We start from the raw sequence: 15,762 nt of genomic DNA, 5'->3' as shown, positions 1-15,762 counted from the left end.
CTCTTTCTCTCTCTCACACAAGGCTCCGGCCACCACACACGGCTCCGGCCACCCGATTTTTCTTGAATTACCCTACCTAACTTAGGCATCGGAGGGCCCTTGGCCAACACCCCCCGGGTGTGGTCCTTTTATTCCGATCTGTTTTGCAGGGAGAAAGAGAGGCGGAGAAGACGAAGGAATCTTGGACAAATATTCTCGTGAGGAAATTTGCTCCCACACCATTAGATTCAAACAGAACAGTAATCAAAAGCTTTTATTTTTCTAGCTTGCATTGCATCTCCACCAAAACAAAATCCATGGATGAAATTGGAACCGATAAATTGCTTTGACTCTGTCCTTGAGTCTCCGCCGGCGCCGCAATAGAAGTGAAGTCTTTTCTTGCAATCACACTTCGAAATCCTCATTACTGACAACGGCAGGTATGGTGAAAAATCTTCTTCTTTCATCATATCAGTGTGATTAGTCTGTAGATCCAAACCCAAACATCTAATTTCTTTTACCAAAAACAAAAAAAAAACAAAATTAAAACTAATTAGCTTGAATAGTGGGACAAAAAAACGCATCTTTTTTTACATTGCAAAACAAGAAATTCCAGTTTCTTGTTGTTCAGAGGAAAATGAAATTTAAAAGAGAAAGAAAAGGAATTTCACATCGTAAGAATATGTAGCCATTTGATTTGATGTGTGTGAGACAACAAGAATTGCTTTTATGGTGTAGGTGAAGGTGATACAACGATATTCTTCATAAGATAACAGAAAAAACCTTAACAACCTCAGTGCATATTTAGACTTGTTCATAAAGCAAGTCTTATTGCAATGTACACAACTAGCTAATAAATTTAACAATTACAGCATGAAGTTTAAATACTATGTTATTAAGGAATTGAGAAAGAAGAATGCTCCATGGCATGTTCACCAGTAAAGAACCTAGTACACTCCAAAACCCCAACACGAATCCTATTCCCAAGCTGAGATAGAACCACTTGTCTTCAAGTAAATGGTATCCTCTGTCCTGCTCAAATGTTGGTGGAATCATCCTATTTGCAGTACCGCAATCATCGTTGAGCGGAGGTCCGCAAAGATGATTGCCAATAAAGCTAGACTGATCAAGGCTCTGCAGCTGAGTGCTTTTTGGAATCTATCCAGTGAAATTGTTCTAGGACAGGTTAAAGTGACTCAGAAATGTCAAACTCCTCATGCCTTGAGGAATTTCACCATAAAGTTGGTTCATTGACAAATCCACAGATTCTAACCATTTCATGTTACTAATCTTTGAAGGAATGCTTCCGGTCAAAAGATTTTTCGATAAATTCAATGATCGTAAGCCGAGAAGGCTGGCCAGTTCTTCTGGGATCTCCCCAGATATGATGTTGTCTGAAATGTCTATGCTTATTACCCATCTAAGCATTTTGAAATAATACTCCATTTCTCTCCCTTTTGTCACCAACATCACATTATCCATAACATATTCTGTTAGTACGAAAATCGTATTGGCATTTCCTAGACTGTAGTATAGGTTGAAACTTAGTTTGTGAGGAATTGCTACTGGAAGTTTTGGCACTACTCTTTCAATCTCATACCTCCGAGGCATGACTTGACCGATATGAGAAACTGATTTCAGGTAACTCATGACATCATCATGCATTCATTATAGGATTCCTAATTGGAGTTATTTTCACTCAAAGTATTTTTATCTTAATCTTATTTTTAATAGGATTAGATTTTATCTCTTAATATTACTTTCCTAGTTGAACTCTATTTTGATTTAGATTAAAAATATTATGTTTTCATTATCTTGGACTTGGAAAGTATGTTTTAATTAATATCCTATTTGGTTCCGTGTTTACATCTTGATATATTTTGTTTCATTGAATAAACAATTGATTTGAGTGCAATTGAGAATATGACGAAATCATATAGGATTCTATGACCATCAAATTAAATGCATGGCAAGATATTGAGTTATGGTTGTGGGTCCTCTCGTGGATTGTGGAGAATAAGTTTTGTATAAATCATTGTGTGCATCTCTTAGGGTTGACACAACTTTTGATATTTGTGTTGAGCGTATAGAATTCTTAAGCAAAAGTTGTTGTGCATATATTTGAGATAAATCATCAAGTGTTCCATGTTTACTTGGTGATTTATCAAACACTTTAATAATTCATATTGCATTCATATGCATGTCGGTGACTCATACGGTTGAGGGCACTAAGACCGTGGTGGCGGTTTTCCTCCGGTGAGCTTGAAGCAATCGTGGCCAGTATTGCGTTCAACAAAAGGAGTGTCAAAGATCATCCCGTGACAGAAGCTGAGTTACGAAGAAGTCGGTAAACATTGTCCAGATTGAGTCTAGGACAAGTATGTGTGCGTATTTCTTGTAATCTCAATTCTATAGTGGATTCGTTCTGGACTAAGGAGTCCCGTGGATTTTCCCCAGAGGTGGGGTTTTACCACGTAAAATAAATATCTGTGTTCTTTTATTTTAAGCTTTGCACATCTCAGGATTGATAACTCATATCAATCCTGCTTCAACGGTTGATCATTATTTATTGCAAAAATCCGAATTAGCTTGTTTAACCTTTTCCAGGCATTTATAGATATCCTACAGGTATTTTCATATTCGGCTATTGCAATGGGCGTGTTTGATATTGTCAAGGCGGCCATTGCACTAAAATTGTGGAAGCATCTTGGAATTGTTCCTGAGAGGGGATTTTTCAGATAACAAAGTTCATAAGGAATGTCTCCTTGAAGCTCATTTGAACGAATGTTAAGAACCTCCAAATTTGAAAGGCTTTTCCCCATCCATATTGGCAGGCTTCCAACAAGCTTATTTTTATCAAGATCAACAACTAATAAACTTGTGCAGTTTTGCATGGACAAAGTAAATTCTCCAGACAGCTGATTATTATGCAACTGTAATGATGTCAACTTGTGTAAGAATCCTATGGAGGTTGGAACATTCCCAGTTAAATTGTTGCCTTTTAAGTTTAAGACGACCAAGTTTTTCCAATTCATCCAACAATTAGGAATGTTTCCGCTGAGAAGATTTTCCCCAAGATGAGAGAATAAAGTTCTTTTGGTTCACTCATCCTTTCACAAAAGAAGTGGAAGATAGGTCCAGAAAATGATGAATTCGAAAGATCTAGTGCTGTGGAGGAAACCGAAGGTAACGAACCGGTGAATTGGTTAGAACTTACGTCAGTTGATGACGAAGCCTGCCAACTGTGTTCTGAATTTCCCCATACAGTTGGTTGTGAGAGAGATTTAGAGACAACAACTGGGAAGACATGTTCGAAAACCATGTCGGGATGGTATCTGAAATTCCCGTATTTGGTAGACTTAGAACCACCAATTGTGTTTGCTTCCGAAGCCACATTGGAAAGTCTGGCCCTAGGTGCCAATAGTCCAACCATATGCGCTGAAGTTGAAAAGGAGGAAGCCAGTCTCGACTAGTTTTGAGAGTCGATGAGTTTCCTCTTGCAATGAAATGTTCCAAATTTGTGAGGTTAGTAATGTTGATCCTCTTTTTGGATGGGTCAAGTTTATAATTTTATTTTTTTTTCAGAAAGACCTCTTTCGACGAAATTTCGTCGGCAGAGATTTTTTCGTCGAGAAAAACCTAATCCGGCAAATTTTGCCGGCATAGACTTGTGCCGATGAAATTTTGTCGGGAGAAGTGTTGTTTTATATATTTAATTTTAAAAATATATAATTAGTCTCTTTACTTTTTCTTTTGCCCAACTTCCTTAAATATCTTATCCTTTTTTAATTACTTTAATTAGTAATTATGTTTTAATTATTATTTCTTTATTGAATATTTAAATATGTTACTTATTTCCTAAATTGCTCAATAAATAGTAATTAATTATTTTGAATTATTTTGTGCAATTTTCCAACCTAATTTCATTCAAATTTAAATCGGAAGGATATGTCAAAAACGAAAATAATTAATTGCTTGTTTTTGTTTGGGTGTCTTAATTAAATTTCTCCAAAGTCCAAGAATCCCAAGGCCCAAGTATTTGATTAATATAATTTTCCTTAATCAGCGCCAAATCCAAAGACGAGCCCATAGCAAAGCCCATTACCCCAACTCTCCAATGTTAACCACACTTACCAAACCATCGTAGTACTTTTTTTTTGTAAAGATCTTATAGGATTGTGGAATTTCGATGTTGTGTGTTCCTAAAAGACACCTCAAAAGAATATCTTCAAAGTATAGCCGCGGGGTTGTACTCCAAATAATAGAATATTTTAAAAGTCCCACCGCACGGCTATACCCTTTAAGTAGCTCTCTTTTCAATTACTTTGATTAGTAGTTATGTTTTACTTATTGAATATTAAAGGAAAAAAGAAAAAGGAAAAATTGAATTACTATTTATTAAGTAATATAATTCATGAAGTTAATTAATAAATCTAATACTAATTATTCACTAAATAAATAATAATTAAAATATAATTACTAATTTCACGAATTAAATTAGGCAAATATGTAATTTAATTAGTAACAATAAAATTTTAAAAAATTAATTAACCTAAACATCCTAAGTTTATATTTATTTTTTTTCAAAAAGACCTCTCCCGACGAAATTTCGTCGGCAGAGATTTTTTCGTCGGGGGAAACCTAATCCGGCAAATTTTGCCGGCATAAACCTGTGCCGACGAAATTTCGTCGGGAGAAGTGTTCTTTTATTATTTTTAAAAATTTTTAAATTCTGGATCGGTGCTTAGCAATCTCCCAAGCCTGTATCAATTGCCTCATCAATTCTCAAGTCAAAACATTCCAAACGAAAACAAGAGAGAGTCAAATTGGATAACACATAAGGATACTCAGACTAGTGACTAATATTTTTATTAAAAAAATTTAACATTATTTGGAGATATCACATTCTAATTATGACCATAAATATGCTTTCCAAATGCGCTTTGAGCTGATTGTATAATCCATTGCATAAGTTTCTGAAACCAAGTTTTGTGCTTTAATGTTTTTACTGGGAAATTGATAGGATAAACTTGGCTCTTGTTTGGATAAAAGAGACCCCAGTGTTGCTCCACTGCTGCACCAGGCTTCATGTTCTCATTAAACATGGCAAACAAGTAAGTCTCTGTGGAGTTCCCCGGCCGCCTTGGAGTTCCACGGGATGATAACACGTGGCTTATTAGGTTAGAATTGTAGATTTGAGCATTCTCGGGTGTTGTCACCTCTCCATTCCCATTGGAGGGCCAGCCTGTCTCAGACACCACCACTTGGACTTGGGGCGCACCTGCTTTCTCCAATGCTGCATATAATGCATCCACCATGGTGTCAAGCAGGTTATCATAACTTAAACCACCATCTGTCACAACGACCGTCTCAGAAGTGAACAATGCATAAGGCAGTGAAATGTCAATTGGGTCTCCAATGTAGGCAAAATAAGGGTACACGTTGGCTAATAAAGGTGCACCAATGTTGTTGAGGTATTGAGCAATAGGCACCATATACTCTATGGTGTCTTGAGAAAAGGCTCCAGCTGAAGGAGGGTAAGATACACCTAAGACTGATGTTGCAATTGAAGTGCTGACCTTAATGTCTCCAAAGCTCAATGCATTTTGCAAGTTTTCCATTGCTGGGAGGACATACCGGGCAGAGTTTCCTGGGAAGACCTCATTGCCAACAACTATGTATCGAAACTGGACTTGCAGTGAATAAGGCGTAATGTATGTTGCCACCCAGTTCTCAGCAGCAGAGTAAGAGCCTGCAAGTTGTTGAAGATCCTCATTCCTGACTCCAACTAGGACTTCTATGCCAGAATTGCGAAGGGCCTCTAATGCTTCTGGGTTTGGATCATAAAGTCTCATTCGTCCGATTTGATTCAATTTGTACATATCAATAACTTCTCTTGGTGGTGGCAAATCATTGGCCACCATTCCATAGCATACTCCAATTGAAGAACCAGTTGCAAAATTTGGACCAAGTAGTACTGAAAGCGCGACGGAGAAGATGAGACAGAGCAGTTCATAGTTAGTGGCCATTGCAAAGACTGCTGTTATTTGAAACGAGAATAGAAGAATCAGGCCTAGAAAACAACGTCTAAAACCAACGAACAGAAGTATTGGAATTCACTCTCAAAAGCTTTATTGATAGTATGAATAATTTGCAAAGTACAATTACAAACTAGGCTTTTATATAGAGCCCCCAAACCCCACTTCGACTGGGAAAAGAGGCATAGCTCCTAATTAACAAAGGGAAACTTAAACTAACAAAACCGGAAACTTAAACTAACAAAACAGGATACTTGAACTAACAAAACGGGAAACTTGGACCCAAAAAATGGGACACTTAAACTAATTTGCAGCAGTCCTAATGCAGTCCATAACGGATTTTTGGGCACTTGAAAAGAATATTTCATATTATTTACAATAAATAGGATGAATTCATTATTTAAACATAGAGAAGGATCCACTACGAGCAACATTGATACTGTTTTATTATAAAATATCTCGGTTTATTAATAGTAGAACTGCTAACTTATATATTGTACTTCGACCAAAAAAAATAAAAACGCAACAAGCTCATTCTATGTACAAACAAAACTAGCTAAATATATTTCACCCCCAAAAAGAAAAAGAAACTTAGCTAAATGTAGTCAACAATTACACCATAAAGTTTAACTACCATGCTATTTAGAAATCGGGAAAAAGCAATGCTCCATGGCATGTTTAGCATGAACGAACCAAGTACACCCCAAAAACCAAACATGAACCCCAGTCCCAAGCTAAGATAGAACCAACCGTCTTCAAGTAAATGGTATCCTCTGTGTTGCTCAACTGCTGGTGGTGGTATCACCCCATTTGCACTGCAATTCTTGTCGAGTGGAGCTCCGCAAAGTTCATTGCCGATAAAGCAAGACTCATCAAAGCTCTGGAGCTGAGTGCTTTTCGGAATTTGTCCCGTCAAATTATTGTAGGACAAGTTCAAATGACTCAAAAATGTCAAACTCGCTGTGCTCGGAGGAATTTCACCACTAAATTGGTTCATTGAAAAATCCATAGATTCTAACCATTTCATGTCACCAATATTTGAAGGGATTCTTCCAGCCAAAAGATTTTTTGATAGATTCAGTGATTGCAACCCAACGAGACTGGTCAGTTCCTCAGGGATCTCACCATATATCATGTTGTCTGAAAGGTCCATGCTTTTTACCAACTTAAGCAATTTGCGACCATATTCTGCTCCTCTCCCTTTTGTAAACAAGATCACATTATCCATTAAATAATCAGCAAATGTCAAGATCGATGAATTTGGGAAGGTGGCCATTGCACTGAAGTTGTGGAAGCATCTTGGTATTGTTCCTGATAGATTGTTCTGTGCAAGATCCAAGATTTGGAGACTTTTCAGATAACAGAGTTCATGAGGAATGTCTCCCTGAAGGTTATTTGAACGAATGTTAAGAACCTTCAAAATCGAAAGGCTTTTCCCAATCCATGTTAGAGGGCTGCCAACAAACATGTTTTCGCCAAGGTCAACAACTAACAAGTCTGTACAGTTCTGCATGGACAAAGGTAATTCTCCAGATAGCTGATTATTGTGCAACTGTAGTGAGCTCAGCCTTTTTAAGTATCCTATGGAGCTTGGAATGTTCCCACTCAAATTGTTACTTTTTAAGTTTAACATCACCAACCTTTTCCAATTCATCAAGCAATTAGGAATGTCTCCAGTAAGAAGATTGTCCCCTAGACGAAGAGAAGAAAGGTTTTTTGGTTCATCCATCCTATCACAAAAGAAGTGGAAGAGTGATCCAGAAAATGATGAATTGGAAAGATCTAGTGCAGATACTGAGGGGGAAACAAAAGGTAATGAACCATTGAACTGGTTTGAACTTAGGTCAATTGCTGACTGAAAGCCGGCCACTATATTTTTAATTTCACCATGCAATTGGTTGTGAGAGAGATTTAGAGCCACCAACTGGGAAGATATGTTTGGAAACCAAGCCGGAATGGTATCTGAAATTCCTGTATTGGGTAGGCTTAGAAGCTTCAATTGCTTTTGAGTCTGAAGCCACATAGGAAATTTATGTCCTAGATGCCAATAATCCAACCATAAGCGATTGAGTTGAAAAGGAGGAAGCCAACCTCGACTGGTATTCAGAGCCAATGAGTTTCCTTTTCCAACGAAATCCTTCAATTTTGTAAGGTAAGTAAAATGAACTTCAGACACTACTCCTTCTAATGAATTATAAGATATATCCAAAACAGTAAGCATTTTGAGTTGACTAATACTTTCTGGGAGAGTTCCATTAAACTGATTGTCATAAATCAGCAATTCTATTAACACGGACAGATTCCCCAAGGACACAGGAATTGGACCTGATATAGAATTAGCAGAAAGATCAAGGTGGCTTAAATTTTTAAAATTTCCTACATGCTCTGCCAAATGACCTGAAAAATTATTAGACCCTAACGACAAGGACTTTAATTTGTCTGGACCACACACAGACAAACTGTTAAAGATTTCTGATACATTGCCATTGAAATTGTTGAATGACAGATCAAGATCCATCAACTCACACAGATTGTGCAATGAAAGATCAAGTTCCTTGAGAGATGAGTTATTTTGTGGATGGCTAGAAAATGAACCTTGGAAACCACAACCTTTGAGAGAAAGGGAAACTAGATTTCTAAGACTGAAAACCCACCTGGGCATCAAAGAATCAAATGTGTTTTCAGAAAGATCAAGGATGGCAAGTGAAGTAAAATTTATGAGGGGTAGAGGGGGAATGTGATCAAGTTGACAGCCGGCCATATGTAACTCTACCAAAGAGGGGAGCATGTTTGGAACTTGTAACCAGTCGGATGCTTTACTAAGATTAGCACGACTCATGTCAAGTTTTTTCAAATGAGAGAGACCAGAAACCCATTGAAGATTCTCAACCTTAAGCTTGTAACCGCGGAGACCAAGATACTGTAAATTTGAGAGATTTCCCAACTGAGGAGGAATTATACCTTCGAAGCTTGCCTCAGATAGGTTAAGATATCTTAAACTTTTAAGTGAACCAAGGAAGCAAGGAATCTGAGTACCTTGAAAATTATTGTAACTTAAGTCCAAGTAGTTGAGATACTTCAAACTGAGCAAAGAAGGATTTATCTTACCACCCAACCAAGTAGAAGTGACATAGAAATCCCCATAAGATAAGTGGAGATCCTGTTGAGAGTCGGGTTTTTTAAGGTGGAGCTCGCGGACGTGACCGGTTAAGTCATCACAGACAACTCCAGTCCAATTGCAACAAACTCCTTCACCTACCCACGACGAAAGCCGATTTGAAGGATCCTTAAGATCCTTCTGGAATAGCAAAAGTGCTTGTCTTTCACTTTCTTTGCAAGGCACTCCCAGATTCCCATTGCACAAACCAATACTAATAGTTATGGCTACCATAGTGCTTAGAAACCTGAACAGAAGTAAAACAGCTCTCATGGTTATCTTCATCCAGTTATATTGTGTAAAGTGCATGAACAATAACTTTTGAGTGGAAAATGTTGGGGCACTGACTTATATCATTATTTGATCTTTTGGCCTACAAATCAACCCTTTTCTTTATTCTTTATTCGACATCGTTATTTTGACTCTTGATCACAATTTTATCTTTTTGCCATTTGTAATGAGATTCCCGTTCGGCTGCCGATTCAGGACTGGGCCAAAATCGAATACCATGTCTTCATCAAAAACGAATATAAAAATAAAAAGAACCAATAGATGACATCGAATGGTGCAAAATTTGAAAATAGAAAAAAGAACTTGTCTTAAATTTACCTTATCAAGTCAAAAGTATTAGGGCAAAAACAGACCAAAGGAAAAGAAGAGAGAGTCAAATTGGATAACACATAAAGAAAAACTGAGACTAGTGTCAAAAAATCTACCAATGTTGCATTATTCGGAGACAATCACACTCTAATTATGACCAGAAACAAGCTTTCTAATTGCTCTTTGAGCTAATTGTATAATCAATCGCATAAGTTACTAAAACTATGATTTGTCCTTTAATTTTTGTTCACAGAAAACTGATTGGATAAACGTGGCTTATTAGGTTCGAATTGTTACTTGTGGCTGGTGTTGTCACCTCCCTATTTCCATCGGAGGGCCAGCCTCTCTCGGACACCACCACTTCGACTTGGGGCTCCCCTGCTTTCTCCAATGCTGCATGTAATGCATCCACCATGGAGTCAAACAAGTTATCATAACTTAGACCACCGTATGTCACAACTACCGTAGGCAGTGAAATGTCAATTGGTTCTCCAACGTTATAAGAGGGAAAAAAAATTAAGCAGAAAATTTGGGGATTGTAAATTAGAATGGTTTATGGATTGATCATTGACCAGCACTGGAGTTGAGAACAAAAATCTAGGTCAAACAAAATATTTAGATTATGTCATTGTAATTTAATACTAGAGATTAACAAAACATTCTGTGGTCATACTAACAAGATAAATACAATTTCTCTTGGAAGGCAGGCTTAAATTTTCTTTCCAGTTTGATCTAAAGAGCCACTTGTTGCATTTCGATCTATCCACGAAGCTTGCCATTGTTTGTCATAGAAAGTAGCTTCATCCGCTAGCTTCTTTAAGTTCTCAAAATCTTGGGTTCGCCTGATGAATATTATAGCAATGACTGCCACAAAGAACCCTGCCTTGCATATGAAGTTGCCAGTTTGTCCTACAACACCGAGCCCTGTCAAAGCATCTACAACATATGCCATGAAGAACCCAACCATTGCCGCTCGACCTATATCCAAAATAGTTCATGCAGCAAAAGATACATAGTTCTAATTAGAACTAAGAAATATAATAATGCAATGCATGCATATTTCTAAGAACTAAGAAGTGCAAGTGTGTGTGAAGTGATCGATGATCGGAACTAACCATTGATCAGCTCAGCCTCCGGGAGATAGGATCTCATCAGCCATGCCCACCATGGTATGATGGAGCTCCTAAACACAACCGGGTCGTCGTTGGTAGCTGATTCTGGGTGAAGCTCAAGAAACTTCCTCCTCTTTGCTTCTGCAGTGCCAAATTGCCAATACATATAAAATAAACAATTTTTTTAATGCAATGTATAAAAAAGTTCAAAATAGGACATAAACATAGAACAATTAGCCTATATAAAACATAAAAAATATTTCAATAGAAACACAACTTTTGTGATGAATCTGAAAGAGACCAATTAGAGCAGAGCACCTGCTAGAATGATGCCATCCCAGTCCAACTTGCCATCCTTGGAAAACATATTTAGATCCCACGTCCCATTCTTCCACCGCTCGTCGTTGAACTTCACAACAGGCAATTCTGTACCCAAACCATGCTGTGATTTGTAGTCTGCAGCATCCTCGGCCTCAGGCCTATCGATGCGTAAAGCAGACTTCTCTTGCTTCTCTATGTTTAAACCATTTTGAGCTTTCACATCCAGCGCAACAACATGATGGGTGGCCTCTTTTGTCCCCAAAGAGCGAGCAGCTGGTCTGGATTTTGGCTGTTGTTTCTTAGTGGCTTGACGTGAGCTGCAAACTGTTTGCAATGAAGCAGAAATGGCCAAGGAAGCCATGCCTTATCTTAAGGTAGCTCTCCTCCTTTGTTCTTGCTAGTTTGGTGCTTCAGTTTCTTGTTCTTTTCTTTTTTTTTTCAAAATGATCTTATAGATAGAAAGTAGGGAGGAAGCCCATGCTTGGGAATTTGAAGCTTATCTTCCCTTCCTTATTTTTGTCAGTGAAGTTATGGGCAAACCCTTTACTGTATCTGCTTTAACCACTTACATTTTTTCAAAGAATTGGTAAAAATTGCTAGCAAGAAATTTAATATGCATTTTTCACTGAATCTTTATAGTTTAAATCACTCTAGACTTGGTGCAAACTATCTATAAAAACTTGGGTGGATAAATTCAGTTAGATTTTCTTTATATTTTATAAACAAGGGAGGCTAAAGGACAATCATTCTTTCAAATAGTCAAATGATAACAATGCTACTACAAGTATAAGAATAGCAACCACCAAATTATCATTTCAGCCACACTGCAACAAGAAAATCATATTTTTCTTCATTAGTCACTTCCTCTAATCGATACAAAATCTGCCAAAAAATGCCACAATGAACTGCGTAAAAAGAGAACAGAGAATTTTGGAGGTTACTAAGAATGGCTTCGAGCTGCCTCTTCAGCCCTCAGCTGTGACTGTGTATTGAAGAGATAAAGAAGAAATCCAACAGACTGACAGAAGCTCTTTATGCTTCCCAACCCCTCAAGACGGTGGCACGCGCAACCCGGTTTACACCCAATGTGAAGGCACCCATTCTGAGATTACACTCGTGGGTCTTGCACATATTCTTGATGTTATGGAAGGCCCGAGTCATGTACCTTTGGAGCTCATTATTGACCTTCTCTTCGTCCCACATAAAACCTTGAATATTCTGTGACAAAATATAATCAAATTTCAGCATGTTAAATTATGTCCCTAATCAAACTCAGAAAAATCAATAGGAGATAAAGTTTTTCCTCTGTCAGTCACCTGAACCCACTCAAAATAGCTAACAGTCACACCACCAGCATTTGCATATATATCTGGGAGTATTATAACTCCTTTCTTCGATAGAATCTGCATCAATTAGAAATCATCCATCAGAATTGTAACTGTCTTTTTCTCCAACTTGAAATCTCAGATGAAAGAATATGCAATAATACCTCATCTGCTTCTGGATCAGTAGGGTGATTTGCTGCCTCAACAATGAATTTGGCCTTCACAGATGAAGCATTTTCCCTTTACAGCAGAATGACGGATATAAGTAAAATAAGTGAAATTATATAAGTGCAATTAAAAAACTACCTCTTTTGTCAATGAAGGGAGAGAAAGAGAGAGGAGAAGGAAGAAAATTGATAATGCAAAACATAGAATAAGAAACACCAAGGAAAGCAGTGAGTTTGTTGGTATAGGGGTTAAACCTGTTCAGAACTCCTCCTAAAGCAGAAGGGATGAGAACATCACATTCATGTACTAGCAGTTCATTAGGGTCCATGTTATCTCCACCACCGAAATTTAATAAACTCCCAGTGCTTTCCTTGTGCTTAATCAACTCCGTGATATCAATTCCATTTGGGTTCTTAATTGCGCCAGTGATGTCACTCACAGCAATAACCTTACCACCTCTCTCGTGTATAAGCCTTGCTGCCCAGGATCCCACATTTCCAAAACCCTATAAAAGTTCACCAAACAATCATTTTTGATATGATCACAAAACGTTTTTAACAAAGAAGACAATGTCAAATGATTCTACCTGAATAACAAAAGTCAAATCTTTAACTGACTTCCCATATTCTGCAAGTAAAGCTTCCGTTCCAAAAACAACACCGCGTCCAGTTGCAGCCTCCCTACCTAGTGATCCCCCAAGATCCTAAAAACACAAACACAAGAGATAACTTAGATAAGAATGAGAGAATTTCTATATCTTACTTATGTGTCCCAATTTCAGTGTTCAGTACTTACAATGGGCTTTCCAGTCACAACAGCTGGTGAGTGACCATGAAATTTGGAGTACTCATCCAAAATCCATGCCATTGTCTGGGCATTGGTGCCCATATCAGGTGCAGGAACATCGGTATGAGTTCCAATGAGATCATGGATTTTCTGTGTGAAGACACGAGTCAGACGCTCCAACTCACTTTTACTTAACTCCCTTGGGGTGCATCCAATTCCACCCTTTGCTCCACCATATGGAATGTCCGCCACAGCAGTCTTCCAGGTCATAAGTTGGGCCAGGGCATTTACTTCATCCGGGTCAACCTTTAAAAACAAAATAAGAAAACTTTCAATATAGAATTCACAAAAAAGCATATACATTTCTCTAATTTATGCTGCTGGTTTCGAACTTTTTTAAAGGCCAGGCAGAGGTTCTATGTGAAATCATCTCCTAGAAATGTGGACTGGACTAGAGAAATGTGAAACATTGCATATTGTTGGCGCGAAACAGGGGAAATGATCTGGGATCTGGGTTCTCAGTTCTCATAAGAAAAGAAGAAAGGCTAAGTGACAAATAAACAAGTAAAATGACATTTGTTGAAAACATAACTACTTAAGGGACCTGTGCAAAGACAGAACCTTGAATGATTACTTTACACATGAACTGTTTAGCCAAACCAATTAGCTGACTTTTGTAAGCCAAAACAAAATACAGGTACCCAAAAGCGTAATTTATTGTTATTTGGTCTTAAACTATATATTTCTTCGTGTAAAATTTTTTATTTATTTTGGCAAATTATACCAATTCGATTAGTGGCCAAAAGTTAGGACTCAAAGTTTTTATCTTCAATTATTACTCTTCCCTCCTGACCTTTTTGTAAAGTATGATGATCTTTCAGCTTTATCTCAGAAAGCAATCAAATCATTGGATCTACACAGAAAATCCAAAAACCCCCCAAAACCCAAATGACATTATGCAGAACACAAAATAAACAGATCATGAAAAAGAACAAAGCAAAAGACAAAAACGCAACGGAAACAAAACGAAACACATCACCTCAGGATGATATCTGATCCCTCCCTTCATTGGCCCACGTGCATTATCATGTTGCACTCTGAATCCAACGTACGAAACCAAGCTTCCATCGTCCTTCGGAATTGTGCACTCCACCTTATCCACCACAACAGACAAAGTTCAATAATTTCTCGAGAAACAATCACAACTGATCAGATTATAATCAAACTTTAATCAAAAGACCAAAAAGAAACAGCCGATGAACCTTGATCTCTCTGAAAGGGATCAAGAGACTCTTCTCAATCTTAGCATCCAATCCAAGAATACGAGCCGCGTTGCGAAAATTGCGGCTTGTTGCGGCGAGGGCGTTCATGGCTGCCAACAAAACTCAAAAACAGAGACTACCCAGAAAAGAGAAAGTGATGGGAAAACTTTTCAAGATACCGAAGGAGAACTCCAAGCCAAAGGGAATAAAAATTGGGTGGTGGCCAAAATAACGCAATGGGATTTGTGAGAAGGTGAAAATTGAAGACGACAAAGAGAGCTAAGCAAATGGTGATATAAAAAAGAGTGAAGTGGTTGGTGAGTATATATAGGGAAAGAGTGGTTGAAAATGAAGGTGCCAGCCAGCCAGTGTTGGTGATGTTATGGATTTGCTTAGAGATTTTGGAGAAAGAAAGAGAGAGAGAGAGAGAGAGAGAGAGAGAGAGAGAGGTGTAAACACCTAACCACATTGTAGGGATAAGCTTGAGGAGCTCGGTCAATCACAGCACCAAGCTGATGTGTTACTATTGACCTTCAAGGGCATAATGGTAACTATATACAGTGGTCAAGCAAAGCCAGCTATTTTAGATTCACCGTAGCAGAAATTAGGGGGCCAGAATTTCACGTGAAAATTGATGTGCATGCATATAATGACCGTTGTTTCTATAAACAAATGATTTTTTTTTTCTATTACAATTATTATATTTGGCATCCACGTAGTTCGGAAGAAGGCTTATCTGGGCAGTTCAACGACCGGAGGATGACGTGGCATCCCAATCCATCCCCCTTCTTTCCCTTGTAACATCTTACGTCACGACAACTCAGACTTAACTGGAGTCAGATGAGCAATCGCTAATCAGTATTATCCACGTGGCGTGGGAATTGACGTGGGCCAGGTTATTAAGTTCGACCACGCTTCGCCGCGTATTGGGTATGAGTTGGACAGGACAGGTATGCTTTGGAAAGGTAGGTGAGGAATTGAAGAAGATAAAGAAAAAGGATATGGAAAATTAGA

The 15,762-nt window shown here is 38.0% G+C and overlaps 4 protein-coding genes and 1 pseudogene across 4 annotated transcripts; all 5 read right to left on the bottom strand.

Moving 5' to 3' along the window:
- LOC18787696 lies at positions 826–3,543 on the bottom strand (annotated as a pseudogene).
- Positions 4,887–6,008, bottom strand: LOC18787320 (putative glucan endo-1,3-beta-glucosidase GVI). Its single transcript, XM_007221099.2, has one exon. The coding sequence runs from the start codon at positions 6,006–6,008 to the stop codon at positions 4,887–4,889; it is 1,122 nt and encodes a 373-aa protein (XP_007221161.2).
- LOC18787375 (LRR receptor-like serine/threonine-protein kinase GSO1) lies at positions 6,380–9,459 on the bottom strand. Its single transcript, XM_007220719.2, has one exon. The coding sequence runs from the start codon at positions 9,457–9,459 to the stop codon at positions 6,613–6,615; it is 2,847 nt and encodes a 948-aa protein (XP_007220781.2). The 3' UTR covers positions 6,380–6,612.
- LOC18784703 (light-harvesting complex-like protein 3 isotype 1, chloroplastic) lies at positions 10,373–11,833 on the bottom strand. Its single transcript, XM_007220774.2, has 3 exons — positions 11,205–11,833; positions 10,890–11,027; positions 10,373–10,752 (listed from the first exon to the last, which is right to left on the bottom strand). The coding sequence occupies exons 1-3, from the start codon at positions 11,566–11,568 to the stop codon at positions 10,484–10,486; spliced, it is 771 nt and encodes a 256-aa protein (XP_007220836.1). The 5' UTR covers positions 11,569–11,833; the 3' UTR covers positions 10,373–10,483.
- LOC18785018 (glutamate dehydrogenase 2) lies at positions 11,993–15,176 on the bottom strand. Its single transcript, XM_007218025.2, has 8 exons — positions 14,749–15,176; positions 14,526–14,639; positions 13,496–13,792; positions 13,287–13,403; positions 12,955–13,205; positions 12,697–12,772; positions 12,524–12,610; positions 11,993–12,425 (listed from the first exon to the last, which is right to left on the bottom strand). Exons 1-8 carry the CDS (start codon positions 14,854–14,856, stop codon positions 12,240–12,242), a joined length of 1,236 nt encoding a protein of 411 aa, XP_007218087.1. The 5' UTR covers positions 14,857–15,176; the 3' UTR covers positions 11,993–12,239.

This window comes from Prunus persica, chromosome G2 (assembly GCF_000346465.2).
Source record: "Prunus persica cultivar Lovell chromosome G2, Prunus_persica_NCBIv2, whole genome shotgun sequence".
Lineage (NCBI taxonomy): Eukaryota > Viridiplantae > Streptophyta > Magnoliopsida > Rosales > Rosaceae > Prunus > Prunus persica.
Note: the sequence above shows the minus strand (reverse complement) of the source record. Positions and strands in the feature narration are given on the sequence as shown.

Excerpts from the sequence above, each read along its gene's own strand:
- LOC18787320 (XM_007221099.2), bottom strand. The coding sequence starts at position 6,008 with ATGGCCACTAACTATGAACTGCTCTGTCTCATCTTCTCCGTCGCGCTT.
- LOC18787375 (XM_007220719.2), bottom strand. The coding sequence starts at position 9,459 with ATGAAGATAACCATGAGAGCTGTTTTACTTCTGTTCAGGTTTCTAAGC.
- LOC18784703 (XM_007220774.2), bottom strand. The coding sequence starts at position 11,568 with ATGGCTTCCTTGGCCATTTCTGCTTCATTGCAAACAGTTTGCAGCTCA. Across the intron at positions 11,028-11,204 it reads GGATGGCATCATTCTAGCAG|AAGCAAAGAGGAGGAAGTTT; the intron begins GTGCTCTGCTCT and ends TTGGCACTGCAG. Across the intron at positions 10,753-10,889 it reads GGAGGCTGAGCTGATCAATG|GTCGAGCGGCAATGGTTGGG; the intron begins GTTAGTTCCGAT and ends TTTTGGATATAG.
- LOC18785018 (XM_007218025.2), bottom strand. The coding sequence starts at position 14,856 with ATGAACGCCCTCGCCGCAACAAGCCGCAATTTTCGCAACGCGGCTCGT. Across the intron at positions 12,773-12,954 it reads TTAGGAGGAGTTCTGAACAG|GGAAAATGCTTCATCTGTGA; the intron begins GTTTAACCCCTA and ends TCTGCTGTAAAG. Across the intron at positions 12,426-12,523 it reads GCTATTTTGAGTGGGTTCAG|AATATTCAAGGTTTTATGTG; the intron begins GTGACTGACAGA and ends ATTTTGTCACAG.